This window comes from Pelecanus crispus, chromosome Z, assembly GCF_030463565.1.
Source record: "Pelecanus crispus isolate bPelCri1 chromosome Z, bPelCri1.pri, whole genome shotgun sequence".
Lineage (NCBI taxonomy): Eukaryota > Metazoa > Chordata > Aves > Pelecaniformes > Pelecanidae > Pelecanus > Pelecanus crispus.
In genome coordinates, this window is record NC_134676.1 from 3,656,378 (window position 1) to 3,673,924 (window position 17,547).

The following is a 17,547-nucleotide window of genomic DNA, read 5'->3' on the forward strand; positions in this document are numbered from 1 at the left end:
AGACGTTGCTGAAAACCCGCTCTTTCAGCTTACTGAGTTATTTCAGAAGGCAATGATAGCGAGTGTCAGGATGATACATTTATTTAGTAAAGTGTCTGGCAACAAACTTTGCTCCGGTGTGACAGCTCTACTTTAATTTCTAAGCAGTGATCAGAGATGCCAGGGTTAGTTTTTGAGGTTATGTTCACCATAAGCCCTGCAATTTTTCCCTTAATACCTACTTTCCTGCAACTCAACGTTATAGCCAAAAGTTACCTGGGTTTGACGTAGAACAGCCAAAGAGTAGATGCCAGTAAAATAGGTGAAGATAAGATTTCTGTCACCAAAGGCTTGGCTTTGAAGTTCATTTGCGTATTGAGTGTAAGAGCAGCTTTCTTCTGCGCTTCCTTCTTTCCCCTCCGCTCTTCCAGTGCTTTGGCAGAGCGAGTTTATTTTGTTGAAGGTTTTATTTTCTGCTGAAAATGCAGGAAATTCAGACAGCTCTCTTGGAAGCTCCCCAAAGCTAATACAAACAAGATACATATGCTTCTCTTAAAGTAACTAAAAATAACATAAATTATTTGAAACTACTTAACTGTAGAAATTCCCCTGTAAAGAGGAAAGGGAAGTTTACATCATTATAATTGTGGATGCTGTTAAATTATGTTATCAAGGTGAAATTCCCTCGAGTGTCAACTTGTCTATTCCATACCAAAGAGTACATCACCCTGGAGTTTATAATAGCTGCGTTACAGGCACGCGTGGAAGAGCTAACTACTCAATGTCCAAAACCATAATCATTTGAAGTATTCCTTAGCATGTATAAAGCTAGCTGAAAAAAAGTGTAATGGAAAATGCACTGAAGGTCTCTGTTCATCTAGACTTTTTGTGGATGCAGCTGATGGATCTGGAACCGTTTACCAAATTTTTCCTCCTTGTTTCTCCCCGGTAAAAAGAAAAATGGCAGGAGCTGTCTGTTTGGGGTTAATTTGGCATTCTTAGTCTTTTTGATACGTGTTAAGTATATGGGGGGCCGTATCCTTTTGTTTTCCATTGCTGAGAAAATTGCCTTTAAAGTAGTAACTGCGTCATGAGGGAAGTAGTTGATTACTCAAGACTTTATGTTTCGTGTTTACAAATTCTGATGGGGGAACTCACTGAAAATATTACGCGCGAAGAATTACAGTGAGGCCTGACAGTTACGGGCTCAGAATGAAGAAGGGCCATGATTAAGGCTGCCTGCGCAACCTTGAGTCTCACCTTTCCTCTGTCTATTCCCTTCTCCATATGGTAGCCTTCAGCCTCAGATGTGAGGATGGGTGGTCCCCGCCGCATGGATGCGGCACCGCAAACGTGACGCAGCCCTGCCTGGTACGCGGAGTGCCGGACCGCTGCTTGCCGCACCTTCCCCTGACTTTCTCCAGGCTACCTGGCTGGGAAAGGAGGGCTGGACTTGCAAAGAGAGGCAAAGGGAGCAAATGACCTTGAGGGGGCAGTCAGAGCCAGCTGGGAAAGTGGAAAGTCGGAGGTGGTTTTGCTGCTTTGAATTGTGGAGTCGCTAGGAAGGAAACTGTTAAAGCATCTCAAGCTAAAGCTCCTTTAGGTAGCTTCTCTACAGCTTTTGGATACTGTATGCGCTCCTCGCTCTGCTGGAGAAGGGTCAGCGGTGTCAGTAATCATAAACTAACGCCACCGAGTTTCAACGTAAAGAAATTTGCGCTTCTGAAAATAAAAGCCATTCATTGTCATAGGCGTAAAGTTCAGAACTGGGTTTGGACGTGTTGTTTTTGTCAGCCTGCATTTCCATCATGGGTTGGTTTTTTTTTTTTGCGCTATTATAGGTGACATTCCCACTTTATTTCATCAGGTTTCTTTGGATTAAGACTTCACTACAGTGTGCCTTTCCTGGTTGTTTTTTTTTTTTTTTTACCCCATTTACATTGTGCAGTTGTAGCGTATTGCATTACCCATCCCTGCTCGGGTTTTGTTTTTTTAGGCAGATAAGGTTCTTCCTGCTCAGATTGTGCTAACTGTATAACTGCCTTTTTGATAGCGTTCATCGTTGTGCCATTTCAACAGGCAGAAACCTCTTGCAGTTATTTAGCTGAAAGTATCGGTTGGCTGGAAAATTGCTGCGATGTGAATACACGGTGAGGAGCAGGGCTTTTTTAGTAGGCAGCAGTGTCCTGGATGTATACACATATTGTGTACTGCACAGCATCATTCATATGGATCCCACCACGAAGGAAAAGGTACGCTGTTAAGATCTCTGATTTTTTTTTTTTTTTTTTAACAAGTTGCAAAGTAGACCTGGTTAGGCTTACAATTATCTGTTGCTTTGGATTGCAGAGTACTATACGTTGAGGTAAAAAGGAAAAAAAAAAAAATTGTTCCATTTAAGTGAGTTCTAGCTCGCAATAAATAAATATATAATCGTATTATTATACATCATCTGGACATGATATGAGACTTAAGTTTGTGCACTAGTGCTTTCTAGAATCATAGACTAGAATCACCGAATGGTTTGGGTGGGAAGGGACCTCTGAAGGCCATCCAGCCCAGCCCCCTGCCATGGGCAGGGACATCTTCAACTGGATCAGGGTGCTCAGAGCCCCGTCCAACCTGGCCTGGGATGTTTCCAGGGATGGGGCATCTCCCACCTCTCTGGGCAACCTGTGCCAGTGCTTCACCACCCTCATCGGAAACAATTTCTTCCTTCTGTCTAGTCTGAGTCTCCCCTCTTAGTTTACAACCATCACCCCTTGTCCTGTCACTACAGGCCCTACTAAAAAGTCTGTCCCCATCTTTCTTCTAAGCCCCCTGTAAGTACTGAAAAGCTAAATTTTTAGCCTCAAGAAAACTGTGATTATTCCATTCCTCCGCCTGAAATCAGGACTTCAGTATTTCCTCAAATTCAGCTGTACTGTCGCTGCTGGTAAGCGGTGGCTGGCAATTGAACGGTTAACCCAGCTCGGGTTGCGTGGCCGCCATGGGATGCTGTAGCTGAGCATCCAGCAGATCTTTACCATCTTTCTGGGTAAGTGGTCCAAAATGCAAAATGTCATTAAGAAATCTATGCAGGTTCCATCTGTGCTACGAAATACCCTGGGTACCACCCAGAAACGGGGCAGCGCTGGGCTCGTAGCCTGTTCCCGGGACCGAGGGTCCACAGACGAGCCGGGCTCAAGCCGGGGGCTTCCGTGCGGCTCGGAGCCGAAGCGGGGACAGGAGCGCTGGAATCAGCTCTGCGCTGAGGACACATCTCGCGTGGGAGCCGAAGGCTGGCTGAAGTGAAAAGCAGGCTGCTGAGATTGCAGGCTGCAGTGGCAGAGAAAATGGCTTCAGCAAGACTACCAGAAATCTTAAAAAAAGTTTCCTTTTTCTGAAACTTCATACAAAGCTTATTGCATCGTGAAAAGACAGCCTCATGTCCACCCTTGCGTAGAAATGTCTCCTCATCACAAGTCTCTCTCATCACAAGTGATTGAAATTCTGCTTTTCAAACGACTGTTATTTTCCATATAAACTAGCAGAGGAGGAAAGAAAACAGCAGAATAATTTTGGCTTGGTTTTTATTAGACGGTACAAGCCATGAGGGATGGTTAAGCAAAGTTAACCTGAATGACACATGGACATGCCTCCCTTTTTCTTCTAGAAATTATTAACATTTGGAGGCTGGAGATTTGCATTCATTCCTAATAGAACTTTTTTAACCAGTTCTCTATTATTATAAAAATTAAAATTAATTGAATGTCGAATTAAATTAAAAGGATGAGCACTCAGAATGTTCCAATGTAGGAAACAGAAGATGGGTACCATAAATTAAGCAGGTTTTTGGTGACACTGAGATCTTGCCTCCTCCACTGACGGTGATTCAACTGCTTTTTGTTTTGGTGGGTAACCGTGCCTGTAAGGAACCGAACTGTGAGTGCCTGCCCGGGGTTTGGCGTTTAGGCTGCTTGACTTCTCTGATATTTTATAAGCCGTATCCTTTTCAACTGTTTTTACACATCAGCGTCTTTCCAGCAGTAAATATGGAATTCTCTGGAAGTCTTTGCCCAGGAAGATGTCATGCTAATTATTAATTATATTGCAGTAAAGCAAGCAACAGTGTTCCAGGATGGTCAGAGACGAGAACATCCAGCTCTGCCTGTAGTTTGCCTTGGCTTTGCGTATTTGTGTCTTCCTTGTTAGTGTTTATCAAACTCCAATTATTTTTCTCCAGATAATGCTCTTATTCCTGCGCTCGTCGTGTTTTCCTCTGCAGCCTCGCAGCTTGTTTCCATTCTCTTTTCTCTGGCATTATCACTTGTTTGTTCCTTTCTCTTTTAACAAAAGAGACCCAGATTACCCAGAACTGTACCTGGATCTCCTGTAGCTGTCGCTGCCTGGTTTGTTCCTTGTGCAACTAGAGCATGACCAAGCAACTGGCTTTTTGCCTTAAAATTGAAAATCTTCGCAAAAAAACCTACCACATTTAATTCCTGTCCTGAGAAGGAACCGTGGGTTGGTTACCTAGGATTACCCGCAGTAATGTTAGTGCTGTGCCTGCATTCCCATCCCTTTTGCAGGCGTGAGTTCCGTCTCAAAAAGTTGGTACCAAGCTTGAGCTTCCAAGTTTCTTTTCATGATGGGTATAATTATTTTTGTGGGCATAAACAAAAAAAAACAAAAGAGGGGGAGGACTGGTACTCATCAGTGTTGACAGAGGCATTATCTGAGCCCTGGTTTGTAAAGGAATACCGTAATAATTTTAAATTATTGAATTTGTCAATTATAAGCAATAGGAAAATGCCATTACTTTTAACTACTCATTTAGACGTGCTGTTTAGGAGGTTGAAACTTGTCTACCTGTCCCCCGGCTTTTCTTTTCATATAGCAGCCAATCCAATCAAAAAAAAAATTATGTATTTCAAGGTTGCTGTGGGATGATGTGGTAGCCCTTGTCTTGGCCGTAAGTGTTCAGTATTTCAGCTGCGTTCAGCTGGTCTGAAAGTTAATAACCAGGGTGATAAACCACTTCTCTTCAACTGCGAAATGTTTTTGTAACCTTATTTCTGTCTGTCGTGACGCCCTGTCTAGATGCAGAGGGGCCGTAGCTTGATACTGGTGATACAGAGCAACAAAAGCACACGGCATTTTATCAGCTCTTACAGCATTTCTCCATTGTCTCATCCAAATGCTGTCCTTGGCTTTCTGCTTGTTTTTTCCTGTTTTGAAAACTTTTAAGCCTTTACAAATGCTTTAATCGCTAATTATAGGAGCGTATAGCTCTGCAGATAACATATACGCAATACTGGGATTCAGTCCCACTTCTCTGTCTTTTATGGAGCTCATTCTTCTTATAAATGATTTTTTTTTTTGTATAATCAGTTAGGGGTAAAAATCTTCACTGTAGCTCCTGGACTTCTTCATTTGGGTCCCAGATTTTTCACCTGCAACACCGTTGCTGAAAAACAGATGGCTGGTTCTGTCCATCAGCTTCCAGAAACTTTAAATATAATTACTGAGCAATAACCTCTGGTAACTTTTAATTGTTTGAAGCTGACCCATAGCTGAGCCTGCCTTTTCTTGAAATAACGTGTTTGTAGGTGGTTAGCAACACTTTCTGTTTAAATTAGCTGTATGCCTGGGTTTAAAGGTGAACATATTTTATTAAAAAGCATTTAGTTTTTGAAAAGCAGTTGTGTGGGTCGTTACCTTTCTGGTAACTGGATAGACCTCACTTGATCCTGAATCATAACGTTTCTGCAAAAGTAATGTGTTCTGTATTCTAGGATAGTGTCTCAGCCACCAGGTCATCCTGCTGCATTGCAGGGAGAATTACACCGACGCGCAGAGCTTTTTTAAAAACCGCCGTAATATACCGTATTCTGAATTAAATCCAAGTTGATAGGCATGTGCAACTCCACAGATGAGTTAGCCAGGTCTGGATTTTTCTTCAGATTCCATCAGAAGCAATTATTTCAGGTTTCGTCTAGTATTTGTGTTATATGTGTTTCACAGCATCCTACTGGGATGCTGTTTCATAGCACGCTAAGTAGGAAGCTACAAACAGAGGAACCACCGGTGTTTTGAATGTAAGGATTGTTTCTGTCAGAGGAGAATGCGATCCCATTGACAGGCTGAGTAGCTGCGGTGATCAGCTTTGTCAGGGTTTCTGCCAACATTGTTAGCTACGCTGCGATGGTAATTCAGGTGGCTGGGGCAAAGCTATTAAAAAAGAGGAGAGCCTCACGTTTGGAAAAAAAATCTGTAACCTCCACAGTCAGTCAGACATCATTGCTGAAGAAGAAAATTTCCTTGTAGTATGTGCACCAAATATCGGTCTTCAAACAAGAATTCGAAAAGGCTTTCGCCACTTAAATCTCCTTTGTACCCGCAGAAGACAAGTGGTGTGCGTAACCAAATTGGAGTGCTGCTGCATTTCAGCAGCAGTATGAGGACGGGTGCTCCCTTCTCCACGGTCCTCGGTGCCGTGGAAGCGATGGAGGAGAAGGTTGGGGGAATGATGCTGCCTTCTGCGGGGCCATATCTACAGCTGCAGGAAGAAACTGTCTTTGCTTTCCATTGAAAATAGCCAGAGCAATGTGGTAGCAAAGAATTTTGCTCTTTATATGAGTCTAACTAGGATAATGACAAGTTCCCATATTCTCTTCTGCCTTGGTAAGAGCATGTATCTGACAAGTGACGGTTCCTACAGCGCTACCTTAGAGTGGAAAATAACTCAACTGTGTACAGATTGACTGACAGTCCAACAAAACGCTCTTGCAAGTACAGCCTCGTTATGAAGTATTTAAGTGCCTTATGATAACTCAGAAAATGACTGCTTTGTAGGCAGTCGGCAAAAGGAAATGCCAGTGGTTTCAGTGTTCGTACGAAGCAGAAAAACTCAAGCTGGTTTGGTATGATTCACGTTCTTGCCAGACCTGTAAAGTCTCACAGTCCAACGTTTGATGTGGTGGAGAGACCTAACGATATGAACGAGGTAGATTTGCCTTTTTTTTCCCCTTTCCCAAGGGAGGACAGACAGCTCTCCGGTCTAAACAACCGTATCGGGCATATCCTGATGTGCAGCCCAAGGAGAGAAATCCAGAAGGCTAGCAGGGGTTCACACGCCAGCTTGTTCAGCTTAGAAAGTTTGAGTTTCAAAATCATCAGGAATGGTTTGTCAAAAAGGCATTGACAAGATGAAAAGCTCTACAAGTTTATCTTGAGCATAAAGGCTTAGTGCACCACAGAAGGAGATTTCTTTTTTCATTTATTACAAGTATTCTTCAAAGCCAAAAAAAAAAAAAAAAAAAAAAAAAAGGCCAGGGACGAAGTCTGGAGAATGGTGGCAGATGTTCAAGGTGCACTGGGTTTTGATCCAGTCAGTTTTCCTTCTCCTGTCTTTGCTTTTCTCTTTCATCAGCCGCTTTTTATTTTTGTGATATTTTTTTTTTTCCCTCTCTCTTCTTCTCCCTATCCCTCCTCCCCAAGCAGGAGCTCAACAGATGTATTAAATGAAATGTATGCTGAAGTGCTTTTACTTAATATAGGAAGGGTTGAAAAGACTAAGTTCGCTTAACCCTTAGTGAATTTGGCTGATTACAATATGTTAATGCTTTTTGGCATGAGAAGATGGCTTCTGTTGAGAGAATCAAGCTATGAGGCTGAATACTAGAGTGCAATGCATTTCGGTTGAAATTTTGGTTATTACAGGAGAAAAACAGATCTCTTTCCAGATACGGGCATGCCAGATTTGCTCACCGTTGAGACGTTAACCAGCTAATAGCTCCATTAGTAATAATTACCTGTGCTCTGTCTTTATTACCTAATGTATTTTGCAATGGAAAAGGGCACACTAACCTTTTATTCCTTTCTTAAAGGCGCAAGATCTGAACGTGATTGAGGAAGTGATCCGAATGATGTTGGAGATCATCAACTCCTGCCTGACAAATTCCCTTCATCACAACCCAAACTTGGTGTACGCGCTGCTTTACAAACGGGATCTGTTTGAGCAGTTTCGCACTCACCCTTCCTTCCAGGACATAATGCAAAATATAGATCTGGTGAGCGATACATTATTTAAAGGATGCTTACACGTTGTTATTTGATCTACTTATCCTTTTGAGAGGTGGAAAATATTCATCATCTCTACCAGTTTCTTTTAGAAAGTATTAAAATGTGGAGTTTCTCTCCCCTATTTTCTGGGCCTCCACTGTGACGACTTCTGGGCAACATCTTTAACTTGGCAGAGCCAGGGGGATTTGGGATCCACCTGGTAAGGAATTCCCAACCTGTTACACGCCTTTCAGTCCCCTAAGGAAGGACAGCGTTGGCTTCTCTTAACTGCCCCTTGCTAGAAACCTGTCTTTTGGGGGAGAAAAAGCAGATTTGCATCATCAACCGATCTTTTTCTTGTCTCTTACTCCCACCACCAGCCTATTAATGAATATGGGGGATTTTTTTTAAGTAGCAGACATTCAGCTGCCTTGTTGCCTGGGCTGTATCTCAGTGTGTGTTGCTTTCACTTGCCAAACATCTCTCCACAGCAATCCCTTTGGGTAAGTAGGCATTTTAGAAGAAAGCAAAAGGAAATAGCGGTGGATCAGAAGCTGTTACTGGCGTGGCTCTCCATGGAGTATGACTTTGGAAAACAGTTGTTAATTAATTACTGCTGCATCTGCTGGTGGCTTTAATGTTCGTATTGAGAACCTGAGTAATGATTCCTGCTAGAAAATAACAGATTTTAAGTGCGAGAAATATTTTTCTGTCCTCTAGTCCATATTTGCAGAGCTTGAAGTCACGCTGTGACCACTGCATGCGAAATAATGGAAGGGGGGGCTGAACAGGGTGCTAAAATTTCTTGCTACAGTGAATAGCACGTTTGTTAAGTGTGAATAAAAATCTGCTGAGGTTCTGATTTGATCTGCTTTAATTTTAAAATATTACAGGAGATTGATTGACAGATTTCTGATGATCCATAAAGGAAAGTAATTTTAAATGTTGAACTGAAATCCTGCTCTGTACCTATCCCTTCCTCTTCTGTTCTCACTTCGTATTTTCCTGTCATGCAAGAGCTTGGAGAGCAGGGGTTTCAGAGCTCAAAACTCTTCAAACTTTTGGCAGCTGCAAACTACAGCCAGCGTGATATTGCCTGGATGATTAGGACAAGATGTCTTCAAATTGTGTAAAGAGAGGATATGGTGTAGTGAAGATAAGTCGTCTTCATTCCTGACTGAGATAAGGGCCTTCTGGTTACTTGTCCAGATCCAGGAAAACTAGTGGTGGCCAGATCCTTCTGCGTGACAGCCCCGTGCCTCCCACAGATAGCAGCAGCACGTCCTTTCCCTTGTAACACTTAAGTGTAGGTTTTCCTCAACAATTTAAACAATTCCTCCCCAAAACTATTTAATACTGGGTTGCAGCATAATGCCAGTTACATTCAGAAACTATTTAAAGCTTTCCAAGGGAGCATGTTGAATTTTTAAATAGCTCCTTTGTTAGAGAAGCAAGGATGTCAAAAAAAAAAAAAAAATTTTTTTTTTTTTTAATGTACCTGTCACCAGCTGGCAAGTGGGGAGAGCTGTCAGGCTTGCAGATCTGAATAAAAGATTAGATTCAGCTAGCTCCTCTTCTACCCTGTCACATCCTCTACTTCATGCACGGTATCAGCAGCACTACCATCCTGGACAGAAACAGTCTTTGTCTTGTACACTACAGCCAAAATGTTTTAACCCGTCTTCCTATCCCTTGAAAAAGTGGCAAATCATGTTTGTTTTACTATACACATGGTGGGAGCTTGTCTGGAACCATCTGGGCAGTGCCTGAGAAGAACCAAAATGCGTTCTTGGCTCCCAGACTTTGCTCAGGTTTTTCTCTGCAGTGATGGAGGTGGAAGCTCCATCTTCCCGGCCACAGGATGTTGTGAATGTCTGAAATGTTGGTGTCCTCCAAAAGGACTCAGAAAATCATGGGAGGAAAAAAATACTGTTTAAAGATTTGGCGCAGTAAATTCCTAAACTATGTTGCTGGAAGCTGGAAGGGTGTATTCATTGGAAGGTTCTCCCTATTCTTGACCTGCTCGCATATTCTTATTTAAGCATCCATCCTAGCCTTCTGTCAGAGGCAGAATAGTGAGCTGGCTGGGCTTTTCAGGTGGCCAAGACTGGTTATTCAGAGGAGGGTGGATCCACCAGCTTCCCACGTATCAGGGAGCTCTGTTGGGTTTCAGGCCACTGTGCTCAATGTAATTTGGTGGCCCAAAGCATGTAAACCATAGGTGCAAATGGTAGATGTTGCAGCTTTTGGTGATGGAAGGGTAGGGAGGAGAAGTTACCTTTCTGAAGTCCCCAAAGCATGTCTGCTGGGGCTGTGCTACATGCCGATTCTCTCCATCAGTACTTTTGCTGGTCATTAAATGGCAAAGTACATTTGGAGTATCTCCACCCACGCTGTAGTGGAAGTATGAGTGTAATTTCCATCATTACATGCCACTAGAGGTCTACAGGAGCACAAGGTGCACTTTATGTTCTGGGTCACTCCAACATCCCTCTGTGCTTCAGGAAAATCCTCCTTACGTTAGGTGTAAGACTTTCTGATCCTAAGCTCTAGTCCAGATTTGTATTTCATACAGAAATACTATCAGACAGCACAGTAATGTTCTATATTGAAGAAATCTGACAAAAATACAGACTGTGTAATCTGTAATGATTTTTGGACACTGAAACAGTTGCCAGGCTGCCTTGTCAAGAATGCGTAAAATGGGTATGACATATCTTGACTTTAATAGTTGCTGGTTTTACCCTGCTGCACATAATGTTCTCATAAACCAAATAGGAAGCACGGAAGAGGTGAAAATGCTAAAAAGCGGATGCAAAATTAGTTGGAAAATGGACTGAGAAGTTGGTAACAAGTAGCTGACGGTGCAAATGGAGAGGCATCTGCTGCAGTGCTGTGTGGGTATGCAAAGGGAGAACAGCCTGGAGGCGTCCTCTAAGCCTGCTCGTGCTAGTGACTGCTTAGCTGGGCTACTCTGGGCTTAGGCACCCTGGAAGAAATTCTAGGGAGAAACAAGGGCTGTAGAAAACAGGACCTCTAAGGACAAATAGAACGGCTGCTGATTAGCCAAAGGAAGGCTAAAGGTGCTGTGATATTTTTCCAATAACACACTGCTGTGAAGGGAAAGGGAATAACCTGTTTCACATTCTTGTGGATTCACAGGTCATAAGTAAGACTTTCTTATGTTAATAATAACGAAGCACTGTGGTAGGTTTCCCGGGACTTCACCACTGGAGACCTCTGGATAGCAGACATTTGGCAGGATGACGCTGGGACAGAGGACAGAGCAGACACGTCTGTAGGCAGACGTGAATGTGGGGATGGCTCCGCAGCTCCACCGGCTGCTCGGACCGGAGCGGCAACTGCCCAGGTTAACTGCGGGACGGACTTGGTCACGGCAGCTGAGGGCTTTGCCTCGGGATTTGGACCGTTCAGGTTACTCTGGAGATAACACGTAACCTCCGTGTGCTTCATCGTTGAGGCAAAAAAGCGGGTAAATGTTTAAGGGTCATCGGTGTATAGAGCGCTCTTTTATCGAAAACTACTTATCTGCCTCTGGGTTTTTATAAATAAGCTAAAAATCACCATTGCCAGCTGATTGGGAACATATGGGAACAGTTAATGCTGTACAGAAGAAACTGAAATCAAAATACCTTCTGTTTCCTATTAATTTACTTTTCATTTTAGAAAGTCATCTTGATAGGATATTGTGCATCTTGTTTAGCTAAATGGGATATTCTTCCTCTGGATGGTGAACAAAGAGGAATGCTATGGTTCCTGTTCTGGCCTCCTGCAGAAATGTTTCAGCTGTGAACTATCTATATGCCTCTGGTTCAGAGGTGGTCTGTAATTTGGTCAGCAGCCTCAGACGTGTCAGGAATTTGGTGGAAACTCTTCATTAGTAATTCCTAAAGATGAGTTAGGTTCACGGCCATTGTGAGAACTCGCTGGCTTTCATTACTTTCATATTTCCTATGAGCTAGTGATAAATATCGTGTGGTCGAACAGGCTTAACTAGGAGCTGCTAGGATTTTGTTTGCAAAACAGTCTGATAGAAATCAGGAGGTCGGGAGCAATGGTTTAGTGATGCAAAGGATTCGATTGATGCAATTTCCTACCAGGAATTTAATTCTCCAAAGACATTTCCCTGCTAGATTTTAAAATCGGTTGAGTTGGCTTGGCTCCGGCATGACAATTCCTATTTCAAGAGCTGCGGGACTTGCCGTGAACATGAGAACTGATCTTTCATGGTTTTCCTTAAAAAGCCCATAGAAAAACTTTGATCCTGCTAATTACTAGAGCCTGGCTAAATACTTTTAAGTGATTTTTTTTCTTTTTTTTTTTTTTTTTCCCTCCTCACTCCTACCCACTTTCTTTGCTAGAAGGGGGGAGATGAGAAGAGCAGAGTGTCTTGAAAAGTTCATGTGTCTTTGCCCATGCTCCTAGTGTCAAGGTGAACCTGAAAAACTTCAGTTCTTCAAGTTTGCTGATAAACCTTTTGTGTTTCTCCTGCTGTTGAATCACCTGAAGCCGTTTCGTCCCTTCTTAAATCAGGGCGGGTTGGCTTTGCCTCACTTTTGCTCCAGGACAGAGGGTATGACTATCAGCTACTGAACATAGCTGTGATTTATGTTTTCCTAAGGAAGCTACTTAGCCGAAGTGCTCATCCTGCGGTACTTTATGACAGGAGGTTTGTTTGCGCCTTTTCTTCTCCTTTCAGTGTGCCGTCGATACAGCGCGTTGCTCTCCCAGCGGTGAACGCGGCTGGAAATGCAAAATAGCCAGCGTCAAAATGTGCGTCTTTCTCTTTTCATCGCTTTCAGAAGGGGGGAAAAAAAAAAAAAAAAAAAAAAGACAAAAGAGGAATCAGAACTTTTTCATTTGGTGCCAAGTTTTAGGGTTTGGTTCTTTTTTTTTCCTCTTTTGCGGAGTTAACCTTGACAGTTGCGGGCAGAGGAGGCAGCAGTGAATCGCGCTGTTATTTTTAGCTGGAGGAGAAAGCGAGGAGCCGTGGTGTTAGTTAGGCACTGCCTGTGAACGGGCTGGGGCATCGCAGCCCTTCAGCATCCGCTGAAAGAATCCGAGTGGAGAAAACATCTTGTCCTTGATAGCTCTGCTGCTTGGTGCATGCTGTAGTAAATGGAAATATTGCTTTACTTCAGCCTTTCAGCCCTATTGAAAACAATAGATGGGTGAAATAATAGACACTGTGGTTATTCCCTCATAATCTTTTAAAAAAAAAAAAAAAATCTCCAAAAATGAAAATGTCTCTTAAATCATTCTAGCTTTCTTGTAGCACTTTTAATCTCTGGAAATATTTTGTAAATTTATTGTTTAGAAAACAAAAGGACTAAAGATGAGTCTCTCAGGGAAAATTGACCTTCTAAACGGAAAAGTTTTATGAAAACCGGTTTTGGAAATCACTGTAGAAAACGGGGTTGGTTTTTTTTTTTTTTTAGAGATCTTGAGTATATTAATGGTATTTTGATACCAAGGCTGGATATCCCTGAGCTGATGGTGACCAGGCCATCACACCACATGGCTGGGTAAGCTCGCGCACGCAGAATGAGTCCCTTTGCACGGGGCAAGGCGCTGGAGATGCGCCGTTTTATCTGGACACCGATAAGATATTCCTGATGAGGGGTTGTCTAATCCAGGATTAGACGTGCTTTTTAATCTCTGTTAATATGGAAGCCAGACTGGAGGGAGAGGGTTTTAAAACGGGTTATGTTCCTTGCGTGGGAGGGCCTTTCACCGCGCAATTCACAGCGACTCCTTAAGTTTCTCGTTATTCTTCTTCTTAAGCAGTCTTTGCAGTTGTTTTCTGTTTTCTTAGACCAGTTGCCCAAATAATTAATGAGGAAAATAATTTTCAGAATAGAAAAAAAAATGGACACCATAAGAAAAAAAAAAAAAATTCCATCTCAGCCTAGTTCATTTGCCCGGAGATCTGCTTTTTTCTATGAATTACAGTAATATTCTCAGCACTGGGTTTCAAAACATAGGCTAAAACTTGAAACTCAGTTAATATTATCCAGTCAGTTTGCTTTTTCTGGTTCATTTTCTTTTTAAGTGGATAAGGAGTTGAAATCTGTTAATTTTCATGATTATTTTAAATGCAGCTCTATTACTTATGTGTGGAAGATAATTAAAGCTCTTTCAAAGGCAAAGGCTACTCTTCCTTAATATTATGTTAAGCTTTTATATTTTTATATTTGGGCAGATTACTAGGTAAATTGTTAAACCTTCTGCTACAGAAGAGACGGGAGCTTGGGCAGTAGGGACGTAACGCTGGATGCTTTTTGGTTTTATTACTGATCTAATGGTAATAAGCAAATGCCTATTTTAGGATCGCCTCTGTGTAACTCAGCACTGTTTATTCTTCACCACCACCCCCTTTTTTTTCCTTATTTCATTGGGGTACTTATTGGGTACCTGAGTATCTCGTTGGGGTACTGTACTATCAGGGTTCCTATCAAGAATTGCTCCAATTCTATATTGTCTGAAGTAGAAAGGCAAATAATGCTTAGAGATAAGTAGTATTATTTAAGTAGATATTTTTCATTTCAGCCTTCAACTGCGTACCAGAAATAGCCATTCAAAGTTCTGTGAAATGCTGACATAGCCTGAAAATATTGGAAGCCTATTGCACTTTTGTTCTTTGTGAACTAGAACTCAACCAAGATTAGCACCTTTACCACAAAAACATAAAAGTCTTTTAAAAACATGTTTAAGATTGGAAGCTTTGACTTTCCAAAATAGGAAACGCCAGAATTCAGGTAGTATCTGTGAGCTTCATTCAGGTTTTTATGTGTACGCATTATGATAGTATTTTATCCTTTTGATTAAAAGCCAAATATTAAATTTTGCTTTTGTTGTGGTTGAGCAGAACTTGAGCTAACACGGCAGCACTGGTGGGATGGATTCTCTGCGTGAGCCTGCCCTGGGCAGGGATAGGTTTCACCAGCGATTACTGACAACAGGGGAGTGTTGAAATGCAGGAAGATGGGTTTTTTCTTTCGAAGTTTGTGGGCAACTTTCTCGTTCCTCTCCGAGCTGCGTATCTTCTACCAGCAATTTGTCCCAGACTCTCTGCCAAAACCATGTCAGCCTCACGCCGAGGTCCTCGCGCTCTTCGCGCAAGCTCGCTCTTGCCATTTCCCTCTCGTTTCTGGTTCCTCCCTCCAGCTCCTTTGCTTATGAACTCGGCACATCTTCCTACTCCTGTTTTTGTCAAGGATCAGAGATCACAGCGCTACAGCGGGTCCTTATCTGTAAGGATGTAAAACCTACCTGCAACATCTGCCAGAGGCAGTGAAATTCTCCCTTCTGTTCAGGTACGGAGATAATCGTAAGGACAGTACGGAAGGTTAAACCTGAATTTTCTCTTGACTGATTTCCACACTTCTGTTGTTTGAAATAACACAGAACCAAAAAAAAAACCCCACCCCGAAACCACACCACCACCAAAACGCAAATTCCAACAACTGTCATCTGTCTCCATCTCGCTTGGTGCTTCAGTTTCTAGAGAAAATTGCTCTGCAACCCAGCAAATCTACCTGCTCGAAACAAGGGCTAGGGTTTCAGGGATCACAAGAGAGGAACAACAAATTTGAATCTCACAGTAATCAAGCCATCAGCTGTCTTTGTTTTATTAACAGCAGCTGAGCTGGGAGGCATAATTAGGGTAATGGTTTCTGGCTCCAGCTGTGTCTCACTACAGAACAAAGAGAGCTCAGCAGAGATTTTGTAGTATAATACACTTTTCCCCCCTTCTACTTGGGAGAATTAACAAAAATTACTCGACGTGCTGGAGGTTGGGATTCAGATACAAGTGGATGTTAGTACTTCTCAGAGGAGAGACGTCCCAAGCCTACGAGATGTCGGGGAACCTACCCGCAGCCCGTGCAGCGAGTGGAAGCTGTGGGGGGCTCCAGCCAAGGGGTAGCTGGGTGCTCACGTGCGCATGGGCTCTACCAAATGGCTCTGACCATCTCGTGGTGCTTTCAAAGGGCTCTAAGTAGGTGTCGAAATTCTGCCCCGTACCCTTTTTGCGTTGAGTTTCGGATCCCCTGCGTGACTGATGAGTTCCTCTGGGATAAGGGATGGGGTTTGCAAAGTGTGCTCTTTTTGGATGAAAGGAGCTATAGAAATGGAGGTTTTCTGATGTCCCACATGGAGAACTGCCGGTGGGATGTCTGCTTCTGGTGTGACCTACTGAGCTTGGAGAGGGATAAAAGTTAAAGCCTGACCTAACTGTGTTGTAGCTAACAAGGACCAGCTGGGTGTCAGAAAAGGGGGTGGGGAGGGAGACATGGAGAAAAGCAGCTTGGCCTCACCAGGGAGATGTGGGGGGGGTGAGAGCATTGAAAGGGAACGTACAGGTCCTTGGGCCTGGAATCTCTGATGGGGAAGGTACACGGGGGACTTTGGGAGGTTAATTTGGGGAGAAGAGGAGCTTTGTGGGCTTTTGGTTTTTTTTTTTTTCTTCCCCCGCCTCCAGTTGCTGTGGCTTTGGATGTTACAAAACCCCCAGGCAAGTCATGTAGACTCCTGTAGATGTATTGAGATATTTAATAGTTGTCTGAAAGCCTTCTGTCCAGGAGTCATTGAAACGATAAGGATTTTACTTTAACGCTTGAAAATGAAAGTAAATGTCTAGCCCAAACTACAAAAAGTAGACTGGAAGGCCTTGCAAATCCTGACGTGCTGACAGATAGAAATATAAGCATATGTCAGTGCACAGTACTTGAAAATGTAAATTTATTAATTCAGCTGTGTGTGTTAAATTGTAAAATCATCTATCTGTTAAAAACGACTGCAGGAGGATACTGATAATTGTGCTAATTTGACAGTAACAAAGTCTCCCTGGCTGCGACACAAGCAATAACATGATTATTCTTTAAGAAGTACAGATACATTGATCCAGGGAAGGAAGATGACAGCTTTGTGTGTAAATTGATACAAAGATCTCTTCTTTTCTATTTGTTTATGTGCTCTGATTTTCTGTTCCAGGTGATCAGCTTTTTCAGCTCCCGATTAGAGCAAGCTGGAGCTGAGCTGTCAGTGGAGCGAGTTCTGGAAATCATCAAGCAAGGAGCTGTTGCTTTGCCCAAAGACAGGCTAAGAGTAAGTGCTCAAGACCTCGTCAATTAAAGTGTACTGTTCCAATCAATTACATACGTACCCTTTATATCCGTAAGGTCAAAACAGCATTTCTCCTATCAGTAGCGGCAGATAAGGGATTACACTGTGGATTGCCATATGTGTATGTTTTAATTTAAATTCCTAATTTGTGCTAAAAGTTTGGGTGAGTTTTCTTGATTAGTTATTAAATTGAAGCGTGTGGAGGAACTAACATTTGCTGAGGCTAAGGTTTTCTTCATCATACCTCGAAGACGCAGTGTCGCCTCTCCGTCCATTGTTTAGTTAAGCTGTAACCAAACTTCGATCGTTCTTTTTTTGTTGTTGTTGTCAATTTATCCTTCTTTCTCTAGTGCTCTGCACCTCCATCTGGGTCTA

General features: G+C 42.7%; 1 protein-coding gene across 3 annotated transcripts in view; it reads left to right on the plus strand.

The window, feature by feature from the left end:
* Positions 1–17,547, plus strand: part of DYM (dymeclin) — a 230,402-nt gene that overhangs the window by 180,274 nt on the left and 32,581 nt on the right. For all 3 annotated transcript variants that reach the window (XM_075726068.1, XM_075726069.1, XM_075726070.1), the window contains 2 exons: positions 7,851–8,033; positions 17,041–17,154. In XM_075726068.1, coding sequence (XP_075582183.1) covers positions 7,851–8,033; positions 17,041–17,154 — 297 coding nt within the window. The remainder of the gene's footprint in view (positions 1–7,850; positions 8,034–17,040; positions 17,155–17,547) is intronic.